General features: G+C 32.7%; 2 protein-coding genes across 2 annotated transcripts; both read left to right on the top strand.

Moving 5' to 3' along the window:
• Positions 1-1573: 1573 nt before the first annotated feature.
• LOC112456849 (serine/threonine-protein phosphatase 6 regulatory ankyrin repeat subunit B-like) lies at positions 1574-7111 on the top strand. Its single transcript, XM_025019611.1, is given in 2 exon segments — positions 1574-5044; positions 5046-7111. Coding segments are annotated over 2 exon segments (4653 nt in total). The 5' UTR covers positions 1574-2269; the 3' UTR covers positions 6924-7111.
• Positions 7112-15729: 8618 nt separating this feature from the next.
• LOC112456848 (serine/threonine-protein phosphatase 6 regulatory ankyrin repeat subunit B-like) lies at positions 15730-24232 on the top strand. The gene is made up of 4 exons (XM_025019610.1): positions 15730-17107; positions 17207-20275; positions 23356-23688; positions 23807-24232. Exons 1-4 carry the CDS (start codon positions 15749-15751, stop codon positions 24230-24232), a joined length of 5187 nt encoding a protein of 1728 aa, XP_024875378.1. The 5' UTR covers positions 15730-15748.
• The last annotated feature ends 1226 nt before the right edge of the window (positions 24233-25458 follow it).

Below are 25458 nucleotides of genomic sequence, written 5' to 3'. Positions count from 1 at the left end.
ACACACACACACACACACACACACACACACACACACACAAAACAAACTAATTTTTTTCAACTATCACCTACTTTATAGAAAATTTAAAGAGAAACTTATAAGAGAAAACATAAAATATGATGAAACAACCAAGAGAGTTAGAACTTTATCCCCAAGTTCTAACTGAACTCGAAAAGGTAGTATCAGAGGATAATATTGATAGGTTAAAAAAACTAAGCAATTTAATTGACAATATAAGTAATGCAGAAGATAAAATAACTTTGAGAAATTATTATGATAATGCCAGCAACCCTGTTAGAAGCACTAATTTAGTTATCTTAGCTTGTAAATATAATAAAGTAAAAATTTTAGAGTATCTATTTGATAGTGATAGTAGAATTATAAATAATCTGTCTGTTGTTATTGGAAGAAACACTATATTACCAGATGATAAAGATGAAACATGCCATAATGCGTTTTATTATGCTTTACGTTCATGCAATGTCGATCTTCTTGATACACTTATTAATAAATGGCCAGGCAATTATTTTTCTGTTTATTTAGGAGAATTGGATATAATTCTTTCAAGAGCTTATGAAGAATTAAAGTTAAAGGATGTACCACTGTCAGACGAAATAGAAATTTTTGTTCAAAATAAGTTAGTAAACCTCCGTTTTTTCTCTAATATTTCTCGACAAGATCAGAATGTAAAGAGTTGTCTTGATGATGATAACATCAGAGATCGCATTAAATTAACACTTCAAAACATTAGCTTGCTAAAGAAAGATTACTCAAACACGGAAAAAGTAGATAAAAGGTTTTTATTTGTAACAAAATTTATCGCAAAAAATATTCATATATTAAAGCGGCAGTTGAAATCAACCTATGATAGATTACCTTGGGAAGAAATGGAATTTTGTTTAGTCAGTTTTGTTTTCTCTCACATAAAACGAAAAGAAATTAATCTATTTTATAATGCTACATTGAATAAAAGCAAAATATTAAATTACTTAGAAAACTTTGCAAAAAAACTTAAAAATGAAAAAAAAAGTGTGAACATTAATAAACTTCCAAATTTAAAACGCGAAGAAGTTGTAAAAATTATTAGAAAAGATCCTCAATTTAAAGAGTTGTATAATGATTACCAACAAATTAGGGATATCCATTCTTTAATGAAAATAAGTGATTATATAAAGTTTGCGTTATCGGCTGATTCTAAAGAGAGGGAAGGACAATTAATTATTACAAGGGTTTTACAGGTTATCGGCGAGCATTTAAAAAACACTTTAGAATCCCCTAAGTTATCTGATACTACAAGTGAGCATTTGCTATTATCGTTACCAGAAGATACAAGAAAAATAATGAGAGATTTACGTGATTCACTATCGCATGCTGATTCACTCTCCAAGAGAACAGAAATTGAGAAAAATACAGACGTTTTTTTATTGGTGTTCAAAAGGATACTAAAAGAATCGATAATGTAATTACTGATATTCTTTTTAATAAAAAAATTAAAACGATCAGAATACTGCTGAAAAGAATTGCTGATAGTGAAAGCTTAGGTGAAATAAAAGAAATTGCTAAAATATTTAGTAATGTTAAATTGGATGAAATGATATTGGCAGATTTTAAAATGATGGAATACGAGAAACTTGAAAAACTCATTAAAGAATTAAGCGATAATATAACTGACAAGACGGATTATGAAAAGAAATTATTTAATAAAATTAATAAAATAATCAATTGTGCAGAAACTCAATCAGAAAATATCAGAACTGATTATAACAAAGAATTTCAATTATTAAGATGCTTAATTATCATGAGTGACACATTTAAGATTGACCACAAAGTTATTAAAAAAATAAAATTTTTTGCTAATAAAGCATTAGAGAAAATGACTCTAAGAATAAAGCCTCATAGCCATAAGGAAATTGCTGTGTTGTCAATGAAAATTTTTTATAGTGTCAAATCAAGAATACAACATGACAATCTTGATAAATTAAACGCATTAATTTGCGAAATTCTCTTTTATATTGAATTTGGAACAAGTGACATAGAATGGATTAAGAAATTAAGAGAAATGTTAAATGAAAAAGGTTCGCGTCCTACACGTAAACAAAGGAAGACTTATAATGTAGAAAATGTAGAAAGTGTAGAAAAATATAATAACCAACTTGCACTAAAAATATTTGAACTAAAAAATATTTTAAGCAAAAACGCATTGAATAATGAATTTATTAAAAAATTACCTTTCTATAAAAGTAATAAAAAATTGCAAGCAGTAGTAGAAATGCTTGTTCTGGATATAATGTCAATTTTAGATATCTTAAAGCATAACTTAATAAAGCAAAATAGTCTACTGCTTTTAGATGCTAACACTCCTTTATTAATTGGAAAATGTTTACGTAATCATTTAGCTCATAATAATGCCTTAGCTGATGTACTGTTAACTGATCCTTCAATAGCAGTTATTTTGAACGCTAAAAAGCTTACTGAAGAAAATATAAAAAGCAAAGAAGTAATTGATGAGGAAGATATTAAAAGCAAAGAAAACATTGGCGAGTTAGTAACCAAAAATTCTTTCAATTTGGGAGAGAAATACTCTCAAGACTTAGAGACCATTACTAATCAGGAAAGAATGTTTGCTGCTTTGAAAGAAGGAAAGCCAGACAACTTCAAGGATTGTCTCAAAAAAGGTGCAGATATTAATGCTAGAAGTATTAATTCATGGACCACGTTACATTTTGCTGCTAAGGGATCCAGTCCTGAAGTTATAAAACTTATTCTTGATCAAAATTTAAACGTTAATGTGAAAGATATTAATGGTCAAAGCCCATTACATATTGTTGCTGAGCATGGAAGGGAAAATGTTGTAGAATTTTTTATAAAAGAAGGTTCATGTATTGATGATTTAGATAATAGTTGCAAAACGCCACTACATGTCACTGCTCAAAAAGGTCACAAGGATATTGTTGAAATTTTATTAAAAAATAAAGCTAATATTATTGCTCAAGATAAAATTGGTTTTTCACCTTTACACCATGCAATAGTGAATAATCATATTGATGTTGCTGAGATTCTATTGAAAAAATATGTAAACGTTAATATTAATGAAACTATAAGTTGGTATCTTACCCCGTTGCATGCAGTTGCAGAGAGGGGTCATCTAGAGTTAGTTAATTTCTTGCTTCAAAATAATGCAGATGTAAACGTTAGAGATGATGAAGATTGCACACCGTTACATTTAGTCGCATTAAATGGCCATTTGGAAGTAGTACGTGCTTTAATCCTAAACGGAGCTAATGTTAACGCTAGAAGCATAAGTGGTGTTACACCATTACACTGTGCAGTAGTAAACGATCATGAGAAGATAGTTAATATTTTATTGAAGCATGGAGCTAATGTTAATGTTGTTGACAAAATCAATAATAATACACCTTTGCATTATGCAGCAAATAATGGGCACGAGAGAATAATTAAGACTCTACTAAAAAATAAAGCCAACGCTAATATTGCCACTGTTGCAAGTAATGAAAGTGTGACTCCATTGCATCTTGCTGCCCAGAATGGTCATCTAGGAATAGTTGTTGCTCTACTTAACTATGATGTTGACATTCATGCTAAAGCTCAAAATAACGTTACACCATTATATTGTGCAGCAAAAAATGGTCATAAGAAAATTTCTGAACTTTTAATAGAAAAAAGAGCAGATACTAATGCAAAAACTAATAATAATTTAACACCACTACATGTAACTGCTCTGAACGGTCACGAAGACATTATTAACCTTCTAATAGAAAATAAAGCTGAGGTTGATGCAATAACAGATGACGGTAATACACCGTTACATCTAGCTGCTCTAAACGGCCACAAAAATATTGTTGATCTTTTAATAAAAAATAAAGCTGAAATAGAGGCTAAAACTTATCACGGTATTACACCATTGCATTTAGCTGCTCTAAACGGTCAAGAAGATGCCATTGTTTCTCTAATAAAAAATAAAGCTGAAATAGAGGCTAAAACTTATGACGGTATTACACCATTGCATCTAGCTGCTCTAAACGCTCACGGAGATGCCATTGTTTTTCTAATAAAAAATAAAGCTGAAGTAAATACTAGAACTATTAAAGGTTTTACACCGTTACACATTGCTGTTGCAGAAGGCCACAAAGACATTGTTAATCTTCTAATAAAATATAAAGCCCACATTGATGTAAGAAATAATGCAGATAGTACACCATTACATACAGCCGTAAAAGCAGGTCATGAAGAAATCGTTGAGATTTTGGTAACAAAGGGAGCCGATGTTAATGTTAAGAGCAACAACATGACACCATTGTTTTCTGCTATAAAATATAATCAAAAAGAAATTGTTAAAGTTCTTATATCAAATGGAGTTAAAGTTAATGGAGACGACATTGAACTTTTATCACCAGCAGTACTTGCTGGATATACAGATATTGTAGAAATTTTGCTAGACAATAAAGTCGATGTTGGTATAAAAGACCCAAAAAATGTTGCACCATTACACTTGGCTGCTACTAAAGGTCACAAGAATGTAGTAAAAGTTCTGTTAACAAAAGGAGCTGATGTTGATGCCATAACTATTAATAACCTAACACCATTATATTTTGCAGCACAAAAAGGTTATCAGGAAATTGTTGAGATTTTAATAACAGGTGGAGCTAATGTTAATGTTAAATCTGACGAAAATGTTACACCATTACATATAGCTGCAACCTATGGTCATGGTACGGTTGTAAAACTTTTATTACATAAAAAAGCAAATATTAATGTTAAGGATAATAAGAACAAAACACCTCTAGAATTAGCAGTGGCACATGGTCATTTAGAAGTGGTTAAAATGTTACTACTGCAGGACTACGAAAAAATAGATATAAATGCTAAAAGTAATAATGAATGGACGATATTGCATATTGCTTCACAAAAACATAACTTAGAGATGATAAAGTATCTAATAGATAAAGGATCTGATGTTAATGCTAAAAATGCCTCTGGTTTAAAACCTGTACATATTGCAGCGAGAGAAGGTTATAAATTAAGATAATGTAGAGTTTTTCCTTAGTAAGGGGTTAAGTATTTATGAACTTGATTTAGCTTATAAGACATTATTACATTATGCTGCAGAAAATGGTCAATTAGAAGTTGCGAAGTATTTGATAGCACAAGGCGCTGACGTTAATGCTAAAGATGTTAATGGCTTAATTCCTATGCATATTGCTGCTAATCACGGTTATAAAGATTTTATTAAAGTTTTATTACAAAATGGAGCAGTTTATAACGCTGTTGACCATTCTTATAGAAAACCACTAGAAATGTCTAATGACGAAAACGTTATCAATCTATTAACATTCACTAAGAATTTGTTTAAGGCTGTAAACCGTAATGGTTCTTCAAAAGTTGAGCATTACATTAAAAAAGGAGCGATCGTTAACGGCAAAAATGCTAAAGGAGCATCATTATTGCATTATGCTGCGTGGAAAGGCTATGATAGGATTATCAATATTCTGTTACAAAATAAAGCTGATCCTAATGCAGTTGATAAGAAGGGATTTACCCCTCTACATTATGCTGCTAAGTTCTGTCGTTTAAAAGTTGTAAAGCTCTTATTATCTAATGGTGCAATATATAATACAGTTTCTGATGATGGTAAAACACCGTCAGATTTTAGTGTAGATAAAAGTATTACTCGCTTATTTCAATTACTGCGTGACTCATTTGAAAATATTAAAAATAATGATTCTCAAGTTATTAATGATCTTAACAAGATAAAGGATATTGATACAGTAAAAGCAATAATGAATGCTTGCGATAGAGAAAACAAAACGCTAGTAGTTGCTGCAGTGCATAGTAACTTTTCAAAAGTCAAACAGTTAAAAGAGGTATCACAAGGTGATGTATCCGCTCAGATTAATGTAGGTTTAAACCTTTTTTATCAAGACGATTATCAAAGGGCCTTACGTATTTTCAAAAGCGTATTTGAAAAAAGAAAAGATATACTAGGATCAGATAATCCTGGCACTTTAGATATTCAGACATACATAGCTAGAGTGTTATGTGTACAAGGGGCTTATCAAGAAGCTTTAAATACATTTAAAGAAATTTTCCAGAAACAGAAAGAAATACTGGGTTTAAATGACAAGAATACTTTAAGTACAGGGAGTACAATTGCTTTAGTGCTGCATGGCCAAGGAAGGAATGAAGAAACTTTTAATATTTTTCAAGAAGTTTGTCCAAAGCAAGAAGAAATATTAGAACTAAATGATTCAAATAATTTAGCCACTTACTTTTGCATGGCACTATTATTAGATAAACAAGGTAAACACGAAAAAGCGTTAAATATTTGTAGAACAGTTTTTGAAAAAACAAAAAAAATATTAGGTGTAAATAACCCAACAGTTTTGCTTGCTCAAAGTAATATTGCGGAGGTACTGGCTCACCAGGGTAAGTATGAAGAGGCATTGAAAATTTATGAAGAGGTTTTCGAGAAGAAGAAAGTGGTTTTAGGTACTGAGCGTATGGGTACTTTGGAGACGTTACATAACATTGCTAAAATATTCGTCAAGCAAAAAAAATTTTATGAAGCCATGAAGACCTTTCAAGAGATTTGGAATATCCAGAAAAATGTTTTAGGAACAAATAACCCTGATACTCTGCTTACTCAATACAACATTGCAAATGTACTTTTTTTCCAAGGTAAAGGGATTAGTGCACTTAAAGCCTATGGAGAATGTTTTGATCAAATTAACACTGCTTTTGGACCAAATCATCCCATTGTTTTGGATATTTTAAACAAGGTAAAAGATATTAAATATATATTAAAGTCTACAGGCTACGAACCGCAAGATATTCTACATCTGCAGAAAGACATTAACATTGCTGCTAGTTATGGTGATATACAAAAGCTGTTCAGCGCTTATTAAAAGATGGAGCTTATGCCAAATGATAAAGACATTGATGGAAGAACAACGTTACACTACGCTGTTAGTAAGAACAGGCAAGTGTTGTGAACATCTTACTAAAAAATGGAGCTGATGTTACTCAAGTTACTAATAAAGGTGATTCACCATTACACACTGCTACTTCTAAAAGTTATAAAGAAATTGTTGAAGTTTTATTACAACATGTAAGTCATAAATTAAACAATTTTATCAATGCTAAAACCGCTGCTAGCAGCGCTACATTGTTTCGTACGTCGCAGTCAAGAATGATTTTTTGGATATTACCAAGTCCTAATTGAAGCGTGGTGCAATTTATAACATTAAAAATAATGAAGGTAAAACACTCTTGATATTTCTAAGGACCAAAATGTTAATGACTTACTGAAACTAGTTAAAGAATTGTTTAAAGATGCAAAAAAATGGTAATTTTGAAATGATCAACAAATTAAAAGTGATAAAACCGGATAAGTATATAGTTGTAACAAATGCTCGTAATAATCAAGAAAATACGTTATTGCAAGTTGCTATATAGCTAATGGACACAAGAATGTTGCGAGTAAATTGTCAGAAATGCTTAAAAAAGTGAGATGAAAATTAACAAGATGTCAATAATACAGAGAGAAATATTAAAATCTTAAAACTTTAATTAATGCTGTTGAATTATTTATATGTAACCTAAAAGTTAATTATTTTAATGAAATTGAGCATCAGTGGTTTGCTATCTAGTACGTTGAATATTAGACAATAAAATTTTACTTACGGTCGCAAAAAACTTTCAAGTTGATTTTACGTCAACACGGCTGGCGCAATCTCAAGACTGTAAACACACCAAAGATGGGCATACACTAACACGTTTTGGGAATGACGGGTGCTGCCCTCCGGTTATTAGTTTTTTAAATAAAGCCAAAGTGACAACGTGCCCCGCGTGACAACGTGCCCCGGTCTACCCTACCGAAAAAATGTATGCACTTTAAGAGTTAACTATAAATATCCACGTAATTAGTATGTACATTTTAACTGGGAGTAGGGGAGACCGGAGGTAACTCGACACTATTTTTTTAAAAGCAATTTTTAATATTTAATTAAAATTTTTAGGCAAATTCAATGGTATATATTTAAAGAGTGTTCCTTCAGGTACAAAATTGATTCAGAAAGTTTTGCTGTACGTCGCTTTGTTTTGCCGCCAGGAAAGGAAAAGTGACGCAAAGACAAATCGAATTGAAAAATGCCGGGGCAAACTCGACACCCCGCCGCGCCGGGGCAAACTCAACACTTTGTCTGATCGACACAATTTGATCTGGAACTTATTTTTTACTGTCTGAAAATGAAAATACATTGTTTATTGTGTATTTAAAAAGTACAAAAATTCGGAATAAAGTAGCTAAAACAATCATTTAAAATAATAAGAACAAAAATTGTTGAACTTTCAATTATCTTCATCTAAACTCATATCTGAAAAACAATTAATGCAAGTAAACTCGCGATCGGACGTGCGCATACATTTGTCATGAGCCATACGGTGCAGCCGACGGCTGTACCCGAGCACGACACGCTGCAAGAAAGACGCCTACCAACAGTTACGGATGACCGGATCCTGGCACAGCCCATCGTGAAGAAACAACGAGGACGAAAACCAACGGGGAAACCCGTATACAAAACAACGGGTGACGCAGAGGAGCGGATCAGCAGCCCGAACGAGACGGAGGAGGCACAGCGTCGAATTGTCCAAGCGGCAATCTGGGATGCGGCAACGGTCGCTGAGCGACGTTAAACCGTGCGAGAACCTGAAAACAAAAAGAAAACATGTATATATTGCGACATAAAAATATAAACGTTAATAATGGACAAAATAGGATTAAGAAATATATAATGGACAAACATAGATAGATAAGATTAAATAATAAGTGCGCGTGAAAATTATAATTACTGAGCAACGGCGTGCGACAAAGTAAAATTTACTTTCTACCATTTCTACCGATCCGAGTGAGCGGAGGCGAAATAAGCATAAGACAAAAATTGTTTATTTCGACAAGTAGATTAACAAAGGTCCTAATCACATTGACGATTAAACGAACCTGTAACCATAAAAAATGATATATCCTCATTTTCCAATTCCCCATATAGATATACATAAGAATAAGCTCGACGGACAAGAACGCGAATGCATTGATCGAGAGTAATAAAAAGTAGAGTCACGTGGATTGATTCAAAGATAAAATAGATTACGAGCAATCAGCTCAGCTAAAAGATAACTATTCGAAGTAGCATCAATGAAGTTTAAGAAATCATCATGATTTCCATGGGAACGAATAGTCGGAGTAATTTCGAGACGCGATCGACGTAAATGACCGATGCGCAGAGTAAATCACGCGAAAATCGCGAGACATAGCAAAAATTCCGGAATAATTGTCGATAAGCAGGGGTAAGATGGCAATCACGCAAATCGGGGGCAAATCCGTCATAATGACGAAAATTGCATAAGAGCACCGAGAAACGCCGGCATACCAAGTTTTACACCTCCGGGAAATTCGGGGGCAAAATGGTCACTAGGACAAGATAAAGGTAAAACCGGCAGGCATCGAAACGCATAAGAGGCCAGCATGGCGAGCCGAGCGATCGAACCGACGATCGAATAAGGTCCGGATCATCTAGGTTGACCTACAGCGGCGATAAAAAAGTTGACCTGTCCCACGGCAAACATGACAGACGTCTCAGACTGGGGGTTATAAAGACCACGCGAGGGGGTAGATCGATCGAGCGAACCGACGATACCCGCGGCGGTTTAATGATAAAAATAGCATAGTAGGGTCGTAAATATCACAGAGCCACCGTCAATCAATAGATTAGGGTGCGCGAAATACGCAAAACCGGTACCATGCCGTGAGGCAAGCAAATAAAGTGATATCGACGATCAATCACTAAATTATCGATATTACCGCGGTCGAGTCGTTAATAGGATCAAAGATCCACCGTCGAACGGCGCGTCGCACGGACGGAAAGTAGGGGAAGTCGAACCACGGAGGCGCGGTCGGACTATCCGAAGAATCCGTAGGATTAAAATTAGGATTTTGATAAATATGCATTGTAGGCGACTTCTGTAAAGATAATTGGTAGTCAAACGGCCAAACAAACGACGCCATCATGTGGAGGCGCGAACCACAAGCGAATAGAGATAACGCGTGGCATGCGAAATCGAATAACCGAGCAATGTAACGCGGAGACGATCATCATAAGTTATCATAGGAAAATTAAGCATGTTAACAAGCCCGAATAAACATTCGATGTTTGACGATAAAGTATGACGAGCGATACCACGATGCGATCGTATGCTACGTTGTGGGAGCGAATTAATATTAATATTGTTAACGCAGGGTTCCCTTTTCCTAAGAGATATCCGACAATTATTAGTATTTGAATTATCTAGAAGGAATAGAAGGATCTGGAAAACGGAATGCTGCGTATCTAGAACCATGTATTTGCGAAAGTTGTTGATCTGAAAAGTGAGAATAACATGTTTACGAGCGATCAATGAGCCCATTGTACGCGGCAACACCTGCCTCAGTGAACAATGAACTTCGGAATGCGGAAGCTACAAACGGCCACATCTGGACGGCAGGTGTACGTAACACCTGGACAACAGATGTGCCATACGGAGCGAAGTCGTGCCCAAGTGGGGATGCTACCGGGAGACCAGGAGCCGGAGCGAAACCCACCGATCGAGGAATTCATCGCTCGTAAAGTATCGCTCGTAAAGTATACGGCGGCTGACATAGTAACTTCTCGTGACGATCGAAACTTAGACTCTGCGTTGAACAATCCCGCGGTAGACGCGTTAAATCTCTTATAACTTCTGAAAACTTGTATTATCTGAAAATAGAATAAAATAGAGGATATTTTACTATTTGAAATAGAAATACTTAGAGTTGAAATTTATTTGAGTGCGGTTGAAATCTTACCTATACGTAACACTTACCTGATCCTGATACTTACCTGTCGGCGATCCCACATCCGTTCGGGGAGATCCAAGAAGCGTTCCAGCGAACGTCGTTTTTCACTTTTGTCACTTCAAAAACATGAAAATTTTGAAAATATCCAAAAACGATTATCGGATTCATATAGAGCATCAAATTTCCCATGAAAATCATTTACATATAGGTTTGCAAGAGTAAAGCTCGATGAAAGAATAGAAATTTTCGAGAGATCAGAAAAATTACTTTTCACCATCAAAAACGCTTATGTCGCGCTAAAAATTACACCACAACTCAGAATGTCATCAAATCCCGTTGATAACACTAGCACATAAAGACGCATTTACAGTAGGAAAGGCAAGTTTCTACGATAGATTTAAATTAGCAAAAAGTCTAGTGTCAAGTTTGTCCCGATGTCGAGTTAGCCCCGGTCTCCCCTACGTATTAATTTATAAGAAATCTTATTTATTTTTAATCATTGTTTTTCTTTACCGAGTACAGCATCATCGAAATTAATATTACTATTCAATATTGTATTTGCATTTGTAAATGTAAATATATTGCTTTATCAATGTGTAATTTATCAATTATATATCAATGTATTTTTATACCTATTTTAAAATAAATAAAATTTGTATTTTCTTTACTTATGTACATATGTGTTAACTTGAATATTTTTTAAAATAAATTAAATATGAGTAAAAAAAACTGTAAACTATAATTTTTCCTCAACAGTTAATATTTAATTATTATTATGCAAATTTAACTATGCTAAAATTAATTTGTTTAATCTTTACAGGGCGGGCAAGTTTTTTCATTAATTTTTATGATTTTTATTTGAAACTTCTATATATGTGTTGAAGTGTTATACCACAAAAAATAAGCGACCCCCGTAGAGCCTAAAAATAAGCTTCCTCTACAGGTTAATGTGAATTTTTTTAAACGTATTGGCCAAGAGTGGATTTTTATACATTACATTTTTAAATTTAAATTTTTATATTTATAAATATTTATTTAATTATATTTATAGCTTTTATATTTATAAATTTCAATTCTATAACATTATACTTGGAAATATATCAAACTCTGGTAGAAAAAGAATTAATAAATTAAAAATAAATAACGTCGGTGACTCGTCAACTTTTATCAACTCAAAACTTGAGATTCTCGAGATTCGAAATCATACATTTCTATAGTTCGAGAGAGAAGAAGACTGCAGATCATATGTTTGTCCTTCTCTACTTCTCAAAGTCTGTCGAATCAAGTGTCAAGCGTATAACGGATGTTAGTCGACTTTGCTTTGATGTGTGCTCGTGAAATTCTTATCACTTGCTGATACAACGTCATAGCGTGCGGACGAGTCATGAGGCGATCGTATAACTATAATTCTGGCACTTTATCCGCAACCGCGCGTATTACGTATGTGAGTTACTAAGGTGTAAAAGTAATTGTGAATAAGCAATTAAATAATAAAAGTTATTTGCCCGGTAGCAGTCACAGCAAGCGGACGTAATAAGTCTTATTGATAGATGCAGTGTCTTGCGACAGCGCGTAACACTGAAACAGCCCCGAGTGACGCCATTCCGTCTTGATACGTTAATTGGAAAGTGAATTTACTTTGTACTTAATTGAATTCAATATAGGTCTATTGCCGGGAGAACGTCGCGTCGCGTCGTAACGGATAAATTGCAAGGCGTTTTTTTTTAACGTTCTGACACTTAATCTGTAGACGCGTGATACGTATGAGTTACTATAAGAACACACAATAGAGATTGTGATTGTGAACAAATAAAGGTCACTTGCCGGGAAAAACAATTAGTACCGAGGTGCGAGATTTTTTACACAACGTGTAATCATCATTGCCGACTTATATCGAATTAATTACGGGTGTTCGTTACAATATTGCGTTGACATTACGATATTACGCGACATTGTGAAACACCTCCGATTAGTATTACGTGATCGAGTCATACGAAATTTGAGTGTGCGCATGCGAGTGTGGTGACTGTACGAGCAAGTAAGAGATAACTCACAATACTTTTTTTTAAGTGAATACGGTGTACAAGAGTACAAGTCGTCCAAACTTCTTCTCCTTTCGCATCGCACTGCTATTGCGTGTTAATATCTGAAAGTGTGAATTATTAACAGTTCTCTATTGTGAGGAAATAACTACTGTGGGAAATACTTACCTATTACTGAGAACAGTCGATACTCGTTCGGGATTAGATCCTGGTGGAGCGAGTACTCACTCGGTTGCCGTGACGTCGGTACCCGTAACAAAAGAAGAAAAGATTATCAATCAGCGGAATCCTTCTTGACGGTGAAATCAAGTGGCAACCATATAACGAGTGTTTATTATTTATAATCAGTAATTATTATTTATAATGTGATTCGGTCACAACATTAGCTTAAAAAAACACAAACTTAAATAATTTACATTTTTTATTCCGAAAAATATAAAACAAATTTACATCTCTCAGTATATATTGCAGGTTTATAGAACATTACTGGCAAATCTATTATTGTGCCTATGGTTGGCCTTTTTCTATTTCGCTTCCATTATCTAAAAACCTGTTATATTAGCCTTTATTGTTTTTAGCTTATTTAGACATATAGAAAGAAAATATTTCTTTATTCTTGCCATATTAAATAAATTTTGTCATTCTACTGCTGAAATAATTTCATCTTATTGTTAGAGAGGTTCACATATATAGAGAAAGAGGGACGCACACAAAAAATAACAAACTGATTCTTACCAGCCAAAATTTTCATCACTTACTTCTAAATCTGAAGAGGAATTTATAACAGAATATAAAAACTATGAAGAAACGAGCAAAAAAGTTTTATCTACAAGTTCTAATTGTACTCAACAAGGTAGTATCAGAGGATAAAGTAAAAATTTTAGAGTATTTATTTGATAGTGATGGTAAAATTCTAAATAATCTGTCTGTTGTTATTGGAAGAAAAACTATGAAAAAACTAGCAAAAAAACTTTATCTACAAGTTCTAACTGTACTGGAAAAGGTAGTATCAGAGGATAATATTGATAGCTTAAAAAATATAAGCAATAATATAAGTAATCCAGAAGATCAAATAACTTTAAGAAATTATTATGATAATGCCAGCAACCCTGTTAGAAGTACTAATTTAATTATCTTAGCCTGTAAACATAATAAAGTAAAAATTTTAGATAATCTATTTGATAGTGATAATAGAATTCTAAATAATCTGTCTGTTGTTATTGGACGAAACACTATATTACCACATGATGAAGATAAAACACGTCATAATGCGTTTTATTATGCTATACGATCACGCAATGTTGAGCTTCTTGATACACTCATTAGTAAATGGCCAGGTAATTATTTTTCTGTTCATTTAGCAGAATTGGATGAAATCCTTTCAAGAGCATATGAAGAATTAAAGTTAAAAAATGTACCATTGTCAGACAAAATGGAAATTTTTGTTCAAAATAAGTTAATAAATCTCCGTTTCTTTTCCAATACTCCTCGACCAGAATGTGAAGATCAGAATGTAAAGAGTTGTCTTAATAACATCAGAGATCGGATTGAATTAACACTTCAAAGCATTAGCTGGCTAAAGAAACATTACTCAAACTCGAAAAAAGTAGATGAAAAATTTTTATTTGTAGCAAAATTTATCGCAAAAAATATTCATATATTAAAGCGGCAGTTGAAATCAACCTATGATAGATTACCTTGGGAAGAAATGGAATTTTGTTTAGTCAGTTTTGTTTTCTCTCACACAAAACGAGAAGAAATTAATCTATTTTATAATGCTATATTGAATAATAGCAAAATATTAAATCACTTAGAAAACTTTGCAAAAAAACTGAAAACAAAAGATGAAGAAGAAAAACTTAAAGAAGAAAAACATAAAGATGAAAAGAAGATCTTAAAAAAGAAAAACATAAAGATGAAAAAAAAGAACTCAGAAAACTTTGCAAACAAACTTAAAGATGAAAAAGAAAGTGTGAACATTAATAAGCTTCCAAACTTAACACGCGAGGATGTTGTTGCAAGGATTATTAGTAGAGATCCTCAATTTAAAGAATTGTATACCGATTATCAACAAATTAGGGATATTTATTCTTTAATGAAAATAAGTAATTATATAAAGTTGGCGTTATCGGCTGATTCTAAAGAGAGGGAAGGACAGTTAATTATTACAAGGGTTTTACAGGTTATCGGTGAGCATTTAAAAAACACTTTAGAATCCCCTAAGTTATCTAATACTACAAGTGAGCTCTTGCTATTATCGTTACCAAAAGATACAAGAGAAATAATTAAAGGTTTACGTGATTCACTATCACATGCTCATTCACTCTCCAAAAGAATAGAAATTGAGAAAAATACAGATGTTACTTTTCTTGCTGGTGTTCAAAATGATATTAAAAAAATCGATATTGTAATTACTGATATTCTTTATAGTAGAAAAATTCAAACGCTTAGAATGCTTCTAGAAAAAATTGCTGATAGTAAAAGCTTAAGCAGTGAGATAAAAAAATTTGCTGAAATATTTAATAATGCTGAATTGGATGAAATAATACCTGAAAATTTTAAAATAATAGAATATGAGAAACTTGGAAAACTCATTAAAGAATTAAGCGATAATATAACTGACAAGACGGATTATGAAAAGAAATTATTTAATGAAATTAATGACATAATCCATTGTGCAGAACCTCAATCAAAAAATATCAAAACTGATTATATCACAGGATATAAAATAATGAAAATCAATTTCAGTAAAAGATTTAAGATTGAAAACAACGCTATTAGTGAAATTAAATGTTTTGCTAATAGAATATCAGAGAATATGACTATAAAAACAAAGCCTAATAGCCTTAAAGAAATTCCTAAGTTGTTCACAGAAATTTATCATAGTATTGAGCCAAGAATTCAACGTAACAATCTTGATAAATTAATTTACGAAATTTCTTTTTATATTTTTGAATTTGAAATAAGTGGCATAAAATGGATTAAGAAATTCTGGGAAAAGTTGAATAAAAAAGTTTCGTTTACTTCTATACCAGGAAAGACTTACAATATAACAAAAGATGAATATAGTAACCAACTTGAACTAAAACTATCTGAACTGGAAAATATTTTAACCAAAAATGCATTGAATGATCAATTTATTAAAAAATTACCTTTCTATAAAAGTAATAAAAAATTGCAAGCAGTAGTAGAAATGCTTGTTCTGGATATAATGTCAATTTTAGATAGCTTAAAGCATAACTTAATAAAGCAAAATAATGTACTCTTTTTAGATGCTAACACTCCTTTATTAATTGGAAAATGTTTACGTAATCATTTAGCACATGATAATGCCTTAGTTAATGTATTGCTATTTGATCCTTTAATAGCAGTTGTTTTGAACGCTAAAAAACTTATTGAAGAAAATAATAAAAGCAAAGAACAAATTGACGAGAAAGATATAAAAAGCAAAAAAAAAGTTGGTGAGTTAATAAGCGATAATTCTTTCAATTTGACAGAGAAATACTCTCAAGACTTAGATACCATTACTAATCAGGAAAGAATGTTTGCTGCTTTGGAAGAAGGAAAGCCAAACAACTTCAAGGATTGTCTCGAAAAAGGTGCAGACATTAATGCTAGAAGTATTAATTCATGGACCACGTTACATTTTGCTGCTAAGGGATCCAGTCCTAAAGTTATAAAACTTATTCTTGATCAAAGTTTAAGCGTTAATGTGAAAGATATTAATGGTCAAAGCCCATTACATATTGCTGCTGAGCATGGAAGGAATAATATTGTAGAATTTTTTATAAAGGAAGGTTTATATATTAATGATTTAGATAACAGTGGCAAAACGCCATTACATGTTGCTGCTCAAAACGGTCACGAGAAAACTGTCGTAGTTTTATTAAATAATAAGAAAGCACATACTATTGCCCGAGATAAAATTGGTCTTTCACTTTTACACTATGCAATAATAAATAATCATATAGGTGTTACTAAGATTTTATTGGAAAAAACTGAAAATGCTTATAAAATGCTTAATGAAATGATAGGTAACTTAACCCCGTTGCACGCAGCTGCACAGAGAGGTTATCTAGAGTTAGTTAATTTCTTGCTCCAAAATAATGCAGATGTAAACGTTATAAATGTAGATTGGACACCATTACATTTAGCCGCATCTAATGGCCATTTGGAAGTAGTATGTGCTTTAATCCAAAAAGGAGCTCATGTTGACGCTAGCGGCATAAGTGGTTTTACATCATTACACTATGCAGTAGATAAGGGTCATGCAAAGATAGTTAATATTCTATTGAAGCATAAAGCTAATGTTAATGCTGTTGACAAAACCCGTAATAATACACCTTTACACTATGCAGCAAAATATGGGCACGAGGAAATAGTTAAGACTCTACTAAAAAATAATGCCATCGCTAGTATTGCCACTGCTACAGGTGTGACTCCATTGCATATTGCTGCCCAGAAGGGTTATCTAGGAATAGTTGTTGCTCTACTTGACCATGATGTTGACATTCATGATAAAGTTGATATTTGTGCTAAAGATCAAGATAACATTACACCATTATATTGTGCAGCAAAAAGTGGCCATAAGAAAATTTCTGAACTTTTAATAGAAAGAGGAGCAGAAATTAATGCTAAAACTAATAATAATTTAACACCACTACATACAGCTGCTATGAACGGCCAAATAAACATTGTTAATCTTCTAATAAAAAGTAAAAAAACTGAGGTTGATGCAATAACTGATGACGGTAGTACACCGTTGCATCTAGCTGCTTTTATCGGCCACATAGACATTGTTAAGTCTCTAATAGAAAGTAAAAAAGCTAAGGTTGATGCAATAACTGTTCACGATAATACACCGTTGCATCTAGCTGCTTGTAACGGCCACAAAGACATTGTTGATCTTCTAATAACAAAAGGAGCTAAGGTTAATGCAATAACTAATGACGGTAATACACCGTTGCATATAGCTGCTGCGAAAGGCCACAAAGACATTGTCGATTTTCTAATAAAAAATCAAGCTAACGTTAATGCAACAGCTAAAGACTATGATACACCGTTACATATTGCCGTGAAAGCAGGTCATAAAGAAATCGTTGAGATTTTGGTAACAAAGGGAGCCGATGTTAATGTTAAGAGCGACAACATAACACCATTGGTTTCTGCTATAAAATATAATCAAAAAGAAATCGTTAAAGTTCTTATATCAAATGAAGTTGAAGTTAACGAAGAAGGCTTAGCTTTATTACTAGCAGTTCGTTCTGGATATACAGATATTGTAGAAATTTTGTTAAAAAACAGAGCTTATGTTAATGTGAACGATCTTGGAAATGCTGCATTTTTGCATTTGGCTGCTGGTAGAGGTCATAAGGATATAGTGAACGCTCTGATAACAAAAGGAGTTGATGTTGATGCAACTTATAGTAATTTAACACCATTATGTTTTGCAGCACAAGAGGGTTATGAGGAAGTAGTTGAGATTTTAATAGCACGTGGCGCTAACTTTAATTTTATATCTGACGAACATGTTACACCATTACATCTGGCAACAACAAGTGGTCATGGTAATGTTGTAAAAGTTTTACTTGATAATAAAGCAAATATTAATGTTAAGAATAATGAGAATAGAACTCCTCTAGAATTAGCAGTGGCACATGGTCATTTAGAAGTGGTTAAAATGTTACTACTGCAGGACTACAAAAAAATAGATATAAATGCTAAAGGTAACGATGATTGGACGATATTGCATATTGCTTCACAAAGAAATAACTTAGAGATTATAAAATATCTAGTAGATAAGGGTTCTAATGTTAATGCTACAACTGCCTTTGGTTTAAAACCTATACACATTGCAGCGGTAGAAGGTTGTAAAGATACTGTAGAGTTTTTCTTTAGTAAGGGGTTAAGTATTAATGAACTTGATGCAGCTAATAAGACATTACTACACTATGCAGCATTGAAAGGTCACTTGGAAGTTGCGAAGTATTTGATAACACAAGGCGCTGACATTAATGCTAAAGATACTGATGGCTTAACTCCTATGCATATTGCTGCTAATTGTGGTTATAAAGACGTTATTGAAGTTTTATTAAAAAATGGAGCAGTTTATAACGCTGTTGGCAAGTTTCATATAATACCGTTACAAATATCTAAGGATAAAAACGTTTTCAATTTATTAGAATCAACTAAGAAATTGTTCGAGGCTGTAAAACGTAATGGCTCTTCAGATGTTGAGAATTACATTAAAGCAGGGGCGGTCGTTAACGCCAAAAATGTTAATGGAACATCATTACATTATGCTGCGTGGAAAGGCTATGACAGTATTGTCAATATTCTATTACAAAATAAAGCTGATCCTAATGCAGTTGATAAAAAGGGATTTACCCCTCTACATTATGCTGCTAAGTTTTGTCGCTTAAAAGTTGTAAAACTCCTATTATCTAATGGTGCAGTATATAATGCAGTTTCTGATGGTAAAACACCATCAGATTTTACTGTAGATGAAAGTATTACTCGCTTATTTCAATTACTGCGTGACTCTTTTAAAAATATTAAAAATAATGATTCTCGAGTTATTAATGATCTTAACAAGATAAAGGATATTGATACAGTAAAATCAATAATGAATGCTCGTAATGAAGAGAACAAAACTCTAGTAGTTTCTGCAGTGCATAATAACTTTTCAGAAGTCGAACAGTTGAAAGAAGTATCACAAGATGGTGTATCCGCTCAGATTAATCTAGGTTTAATGTTTTATAATCGAGGCGATTATCGTACGGCTTTATGTATTTTCGAAAGCGTATTTGAAAAAAGAAAAGAAATACTAGGATCAGATAATCCTGGCACTTTAGATATTCAGACATACATAGGTGATGTATCATATGCACAAGGGGCTTACCAAGAAGCTTTAAATACATTTAAAAAAATTTTCCAGAAACAAAAACAAATGTTGGGTTTGAATGATAAGAGTACTTTAAGTACAAGAAGTAAAATTGCTTTAGTGCTGCATAGACAGGGAAGGAATAAAGAAGCTTTTAATATTTATCAAGAAGTTTGCCAGAAGCAAGATGAAATACTAGGGACAAATCATTTAGATACATTAGATAGTCAGTTTCACATGGCACTAGTATTAGATGCACAAAGAAAATACGAAGAAGCGTTAAATATCCATAGAACAGTTTTTGAAAAAAGGAAAACAATATTAAGTGCAGATGACCCATCAGTTTTGTGTATTCAAAAAAATATAGCGGTGGTACTGGCTAACCAGGGTGAGCTTGAAAAGGCATTGACAATTTATAAAGATGTTTACGAGAGGAAGAAAAAGGTTTTAGGTATTGATCATGTGAGAACTTTGGAGACGTTACGTAACATTGCTGTAATACACGACAAACAAAAAAATTATTATGAAGCCCTGACGACTTTTCATGAAGTTTTAGATAAAAGGAAAAAAGTTTTGGGAGAAAATCATCGTGAAACCTTGAATACTCAATACTGTATTGCAAATGTACTTCTTTCTGAATTTAAATTGATTGATGCACTTAGAGTCTACAGAGAATGTTTTGGTAAAATGAAAGATATTTTTGGACCAAGTCATCCCACTGTTTTGGATATTTTAAACAAGATAAAATATATTAATTATATATTTAAGTTTACAGACATTGAGCCGCGAGATATTCTAGTGTATCTGTAGAAGGACATTACAACATTCAATGTTATTAATGAAAATAACAAAACGTTAAAATGTGACATTTCACCGATGAAAACAGCAATTACCACTGCTATGATTGCTCAAGATATGGAGCAGAATGATGATTGTATACATATTTGGTACAAGCTACAAGCGAGATATAACCAAAGAGGATAAGGCAAAACGAATAATAAATTTAGATAAAATTATTATACCTATTTCCATTGTGAGACAGAATGTCTTGTCTGGCAACAAACTAACGAACGAATCAATAGATGAATTTTTACGCATTGTAAGGCAAAGTACTCCTTTTAAAACGCAAAGTGTACACTATCAAGGATTGCCTAATTATATTGACGCTAGTAAAAGCGACAATAGCTTACATATAATTGGAGTAAAAAATCAATGCTCTGCAGAGGGAATTGAACACTGGCGATGTATATTTTGTGATGGCACCAAACTGTTCGTATATGACAGTATATCTGGCTGTACATACGACAAATTGGTGCTCAAGGAAAGAAAATATATAAAGCGTCGATATGAAAAAATAAGGCAAAGTGATATTATTTTTGAGAAAATATATTGTTTAGATAAAACATGTCTCAATGAATAAAATATTTTTTCGGTATTGCAAAACTAAATGTCAGAGCGTCTGTTCTGACGCTACTGGCAAAATAAAATGCCACAAACGTTTATTCGGACGGTACTGATTATAATAAAAATCAGATGCGTCTATTCTGACGCTACTGGCAAAATAAAATGCTACAAACGTTTATTTGGATGGTACTTATTATAATAAAAAACAGATGCGTCTGTTCTGACGGTACTGACAAAGTAAAATGTCAGAAGCGTCTGTTATGACGGTACTGATTATTAGAAATGTATCATTTCAAAATTAAAATCGGAGAGACGAACATAAATATATTGGGTGCGTTCTCACGGGAATGGGCGTTGAAGTGGCCCATTCTATAGTATCAATAATCAAAATCACATAATTTAGATCCTTTTTGTACATTTGAAAAAAAAATGTGCTGTCCATGTATTTGTCACTTGATTATATAAATATATAAACAGTACGTATAAGATGGACAAAATAAAGCGTAACAAATTTTTATCCTCACAACTTTATTTGCAGAGAAATATGTTTTAAACAAAAGTTGTTTGCTTTGAAGAGGGACACAGGATTGCCTTGTGTCATTTTCAAAAAATAAGGGACTAATTTCTTATGGAACTTGATTTTTTCCTTCACATGAAAGTTGTACATCTCGTCGAGACATTTTCGAAACACTGTAATAAAGCTCTCTTTCGTTAGAATGTTCTGAGATATCTTAAATTTTGTCATAGTTTTTATAAAAAATGTAATGTCTCGTAGAATATTCACTTTTCGATGACTGTACCTTCATACTTGTATACATAGAATAACGAAATGAAGCAAATAATAATAATATTTTTGACATTTACAATTTTGCAAAATGAAGCAATTAATAATAATATTATTTTTAACATTTACAATTTTGCAAAATTGAATGCATGTACGAAATGCAATCAAGTTTTTAAAAATAATTTTTGCCTTTTTTCAACAAAATCTATTCTTTTTATTCTATGTAGAAAAATATCAAGGCAAAATCCTCGAAAAACGAATATCATGACAAAATTTTAAATATCTTAGAAACGAAAGCTTATTTTATCGAATTTTTCGTTACCAATCTATTGAAAATTGTTTATGCCTGAAAAAGACTTATCTTAAGAAATATATTTGTTTTCGTTGATAATTGTAAAAAAACTAGTTTAAATAACATTAAATTGAAATAAAAGCAAAACACTGAAAAACCGTTTAAAACCATCCAACTTGCGTAAACGATATCTCAGTCACTATTGGTCGTAAAAATGTTTTCGACCCCACATTTTTTCGTTAGAATGTCTACTTTATTTTATCTCAGAACAAAAAAATCACTTCTAGCACTAGACTGCTAGAACAAAAGTTGTATGCAAAAATGTAAAAAGAATCTTTTTTTCCAAATTTTCGCTATTTTTTAATTCCGTTTTAATCTTATTTCTTGGGTTTCTAATATCGCCTAAAATTTTTTTATATACACGTACATTCGATGCAAAATTTTATTTCCTACAAAAAAGTTCTTTTGTACATTTTTCGTATTTTGCGTCATTTTCGAGATATTCCAAAAACAATGAAAAATAATATTTTTTGTTAATATCTCAGAAGTGCACCCCTTAATTTAATAGCATTTTCGTTTTTTAAGTTATTTTAGTGTCGAATGATTGTATGAATCAATAAAATTCCATTAAAGAATTAGTTTCTTTTAAAAACACATAGACAATAGCCTATAAGCGAATGTAACGCGTAATAGTCTCAATATTGTAGGGTGCAGAATTAGGAACAAGAGCGATGTTATAAGCACAGTTGATCAAGTGCTGTGTAATAATTATTATGTTATATATTTATTACATTATATATTATACATTTATTTTATTATAATTTATTACAAATTCTAATTTTTGTGCTTTTTGTAACAGTGTCATACAGATATATGTAACATGTTCATAACTTTTACTCATAATAATATACAGGGTGTCACTTGATTCGCGCTTACTACTTACTACACAGCGATATTCCTTATCAAAAATTGAGTCGAAAAGTCTTGAGCTATTTTTTTTCTATAATGTTTTTAATAAAGCAGTAATTATTGAATAAAGTCAATGCAAATAGTTATCGTTAGGACGAAAAGAAGAATGGAAAGTCTCGACTTTTTATCGACTTCCGACGAGTCAATGAAGTCACAAAAATAGACGCATATCTCTCGTTACGGATCTTCGCAACACTCGATAAGTTGCTGGAAACTTCGTGTCTTTCAATGCTGAACCTGAAAAACGGATATTGGCAAGTGCCTTTATCTCCAAAAAGCAGAAAAATTACAGCGTTTATCATGCTCAGTAAAAGCCTGATGCAATTCACGTTCCAGTTGAATACCGTACTCGGACCAGAGCTGGAGCTCAACGTGTTTGTCTGCCTAGGTATCATTGTTAGCCAAACCTTCGACAAATACCTCTGCGTATTACAATAAGAAATATTCCACTGTCTCCGAAAAGCGCGCCTCCGACTCAAACCCGACAAGTGCCGCTTCTGTATCAATCGCATTAACTATCTCGGACACCTTATTTACTGCGAAGGAGAACATCCGGATCGACTTGAGAAGATCAGTGCCATCACCAACTGTCCCGTTCCACAAAATGTATGGTAAATATGACAGCTTTCTGGGCGGAGTGGTACCTTGGTATTGCTATGATTTATTAAAAGATTCGCCATCATTGCCGCCCCACTTATCGCACTTACACAACAACAAGCCGCAAATGAATCTGGGAAACCGCCGAATAAATTGCGTTCAATCAACTTCGAAGCAAACCTTGACCGATGCTGATGTGTCCCAACTTCAGGCGGCAGTTCATTCTACAGACAGATGCCCAACGGGATTGATGGCCGTCTTGACACAATACATTCCGGAAGGAGAGCGGATGATCGCAAACCGCACGCTCAATAAGTCCAAACGTAATTATCTGGACTGGAGTATCTGGCCGTCGCCGTCGTCTGGCGCATAAAGTGGATGCGTGGCTAGAGAGATACCATTTCACTATTATCACCGATAATTAATTTTTACGGTGGCTCCAAATGCTAGAATTCCTGACCGGATGGTTGATCCTTCAAAATCCAGTAATACAATTTCGAATTGAAATAGTAGGTCACTCTTGGTCACTCAACAAGGCCTGTCACGTCAAACTGAGATCCACGCCGTTACCAAACCATAAAGTGTCCATGATACCAATGCACGTAGCACTCCGCGAAGACTGCACCCCAGAAAGTACCGGACTTCAAGATAAAATGCGACTGACTGTTCAAGCATGTGCTGCACAGCTTTGACTTTAAAGAAACGCCGGCGGAGGGACAGTGGAAAGAGTGCATTCCCAAGGAACAACGGATCTCGAACCGCTATCATGCATCCACCGTCAGATATTTGGATATCTGGGAACAGCTAAAACAATTGCGCGAATTGCAGTATATAATTCTACTTAACCCGGCATGTTTCGCGACATTGCACAGTATACGTGTGGCAATGCCAGAACTGTCTCGTGCACAAGGCCCAGGGAAAACCCCAGGAAAAATTAAGACTTCTTAATTTGTTTTGACGAATACTACATGCTCCTAAAATTTGGTACTTTTTTGGACACCCTGTATATTAATTATTCTAAAATTTCTTAAGTATTATTTTTATTATTTTATAATAGTTATTTGAATATTATAGATTTACTAAATAATATAATACATACAAAAGCATCAACAAATACAAATACAAATATTATAATTTTCTTAGAAGATTATAATTACTAGATAATTACTAAAGAAATAAATAATTTTGGAAGTATGTTTATACATGTATAATATATATAAACATCTTATAGAAATAGCGTTTGCTACTTATAAAATGTTATAATTGCAAAATACATTACCATACATCAATATCTAGAAGAAAGAAAAATACATATAAACGTTCAAATATCGTTGACATTATTAACGTCAATAAGGAAATGTCAAATTCGAAAGAAATTAAAATAATTTGAAAGAAAGATAAAAAAAATTGGAATTTATGTTGAAGAAGAAAGATGTTGCGGAGGTAAATATGAATATTAAATACGGCACTAAATAATTTTTTTCACAAGCAACATCAAATTTTGTATTCTATTTTATAAAATATGGTATTATTTAATTAAAGTTATAAATTATTTTATTGTTAAATTAATTTACATGCACATTTTTTTATGTTTTTATT

This window comes from Temnothorax curvispinosus, unplaced genomic scaffold (assembly GCF_003070985.1).
Source record: "Temnothorax curvispinosus isolate PA1 unplaced genomic scaffold, ASM307098v1 QBEX01007269.1, whole genome shotgun sequence".
Classification (NCBI taxonomy): Eukaryota; Metazoa; Arthropoda; class Insecta; order Hymenoptera; family Formicidae; genus Temnothorax; species Temnothorax curvispinosus.
The sequence above is the reverse complement of the archived record's forward strand: the minus strand, read 5'-3'. Positions and strand labels throughout refer to the sequence as shown.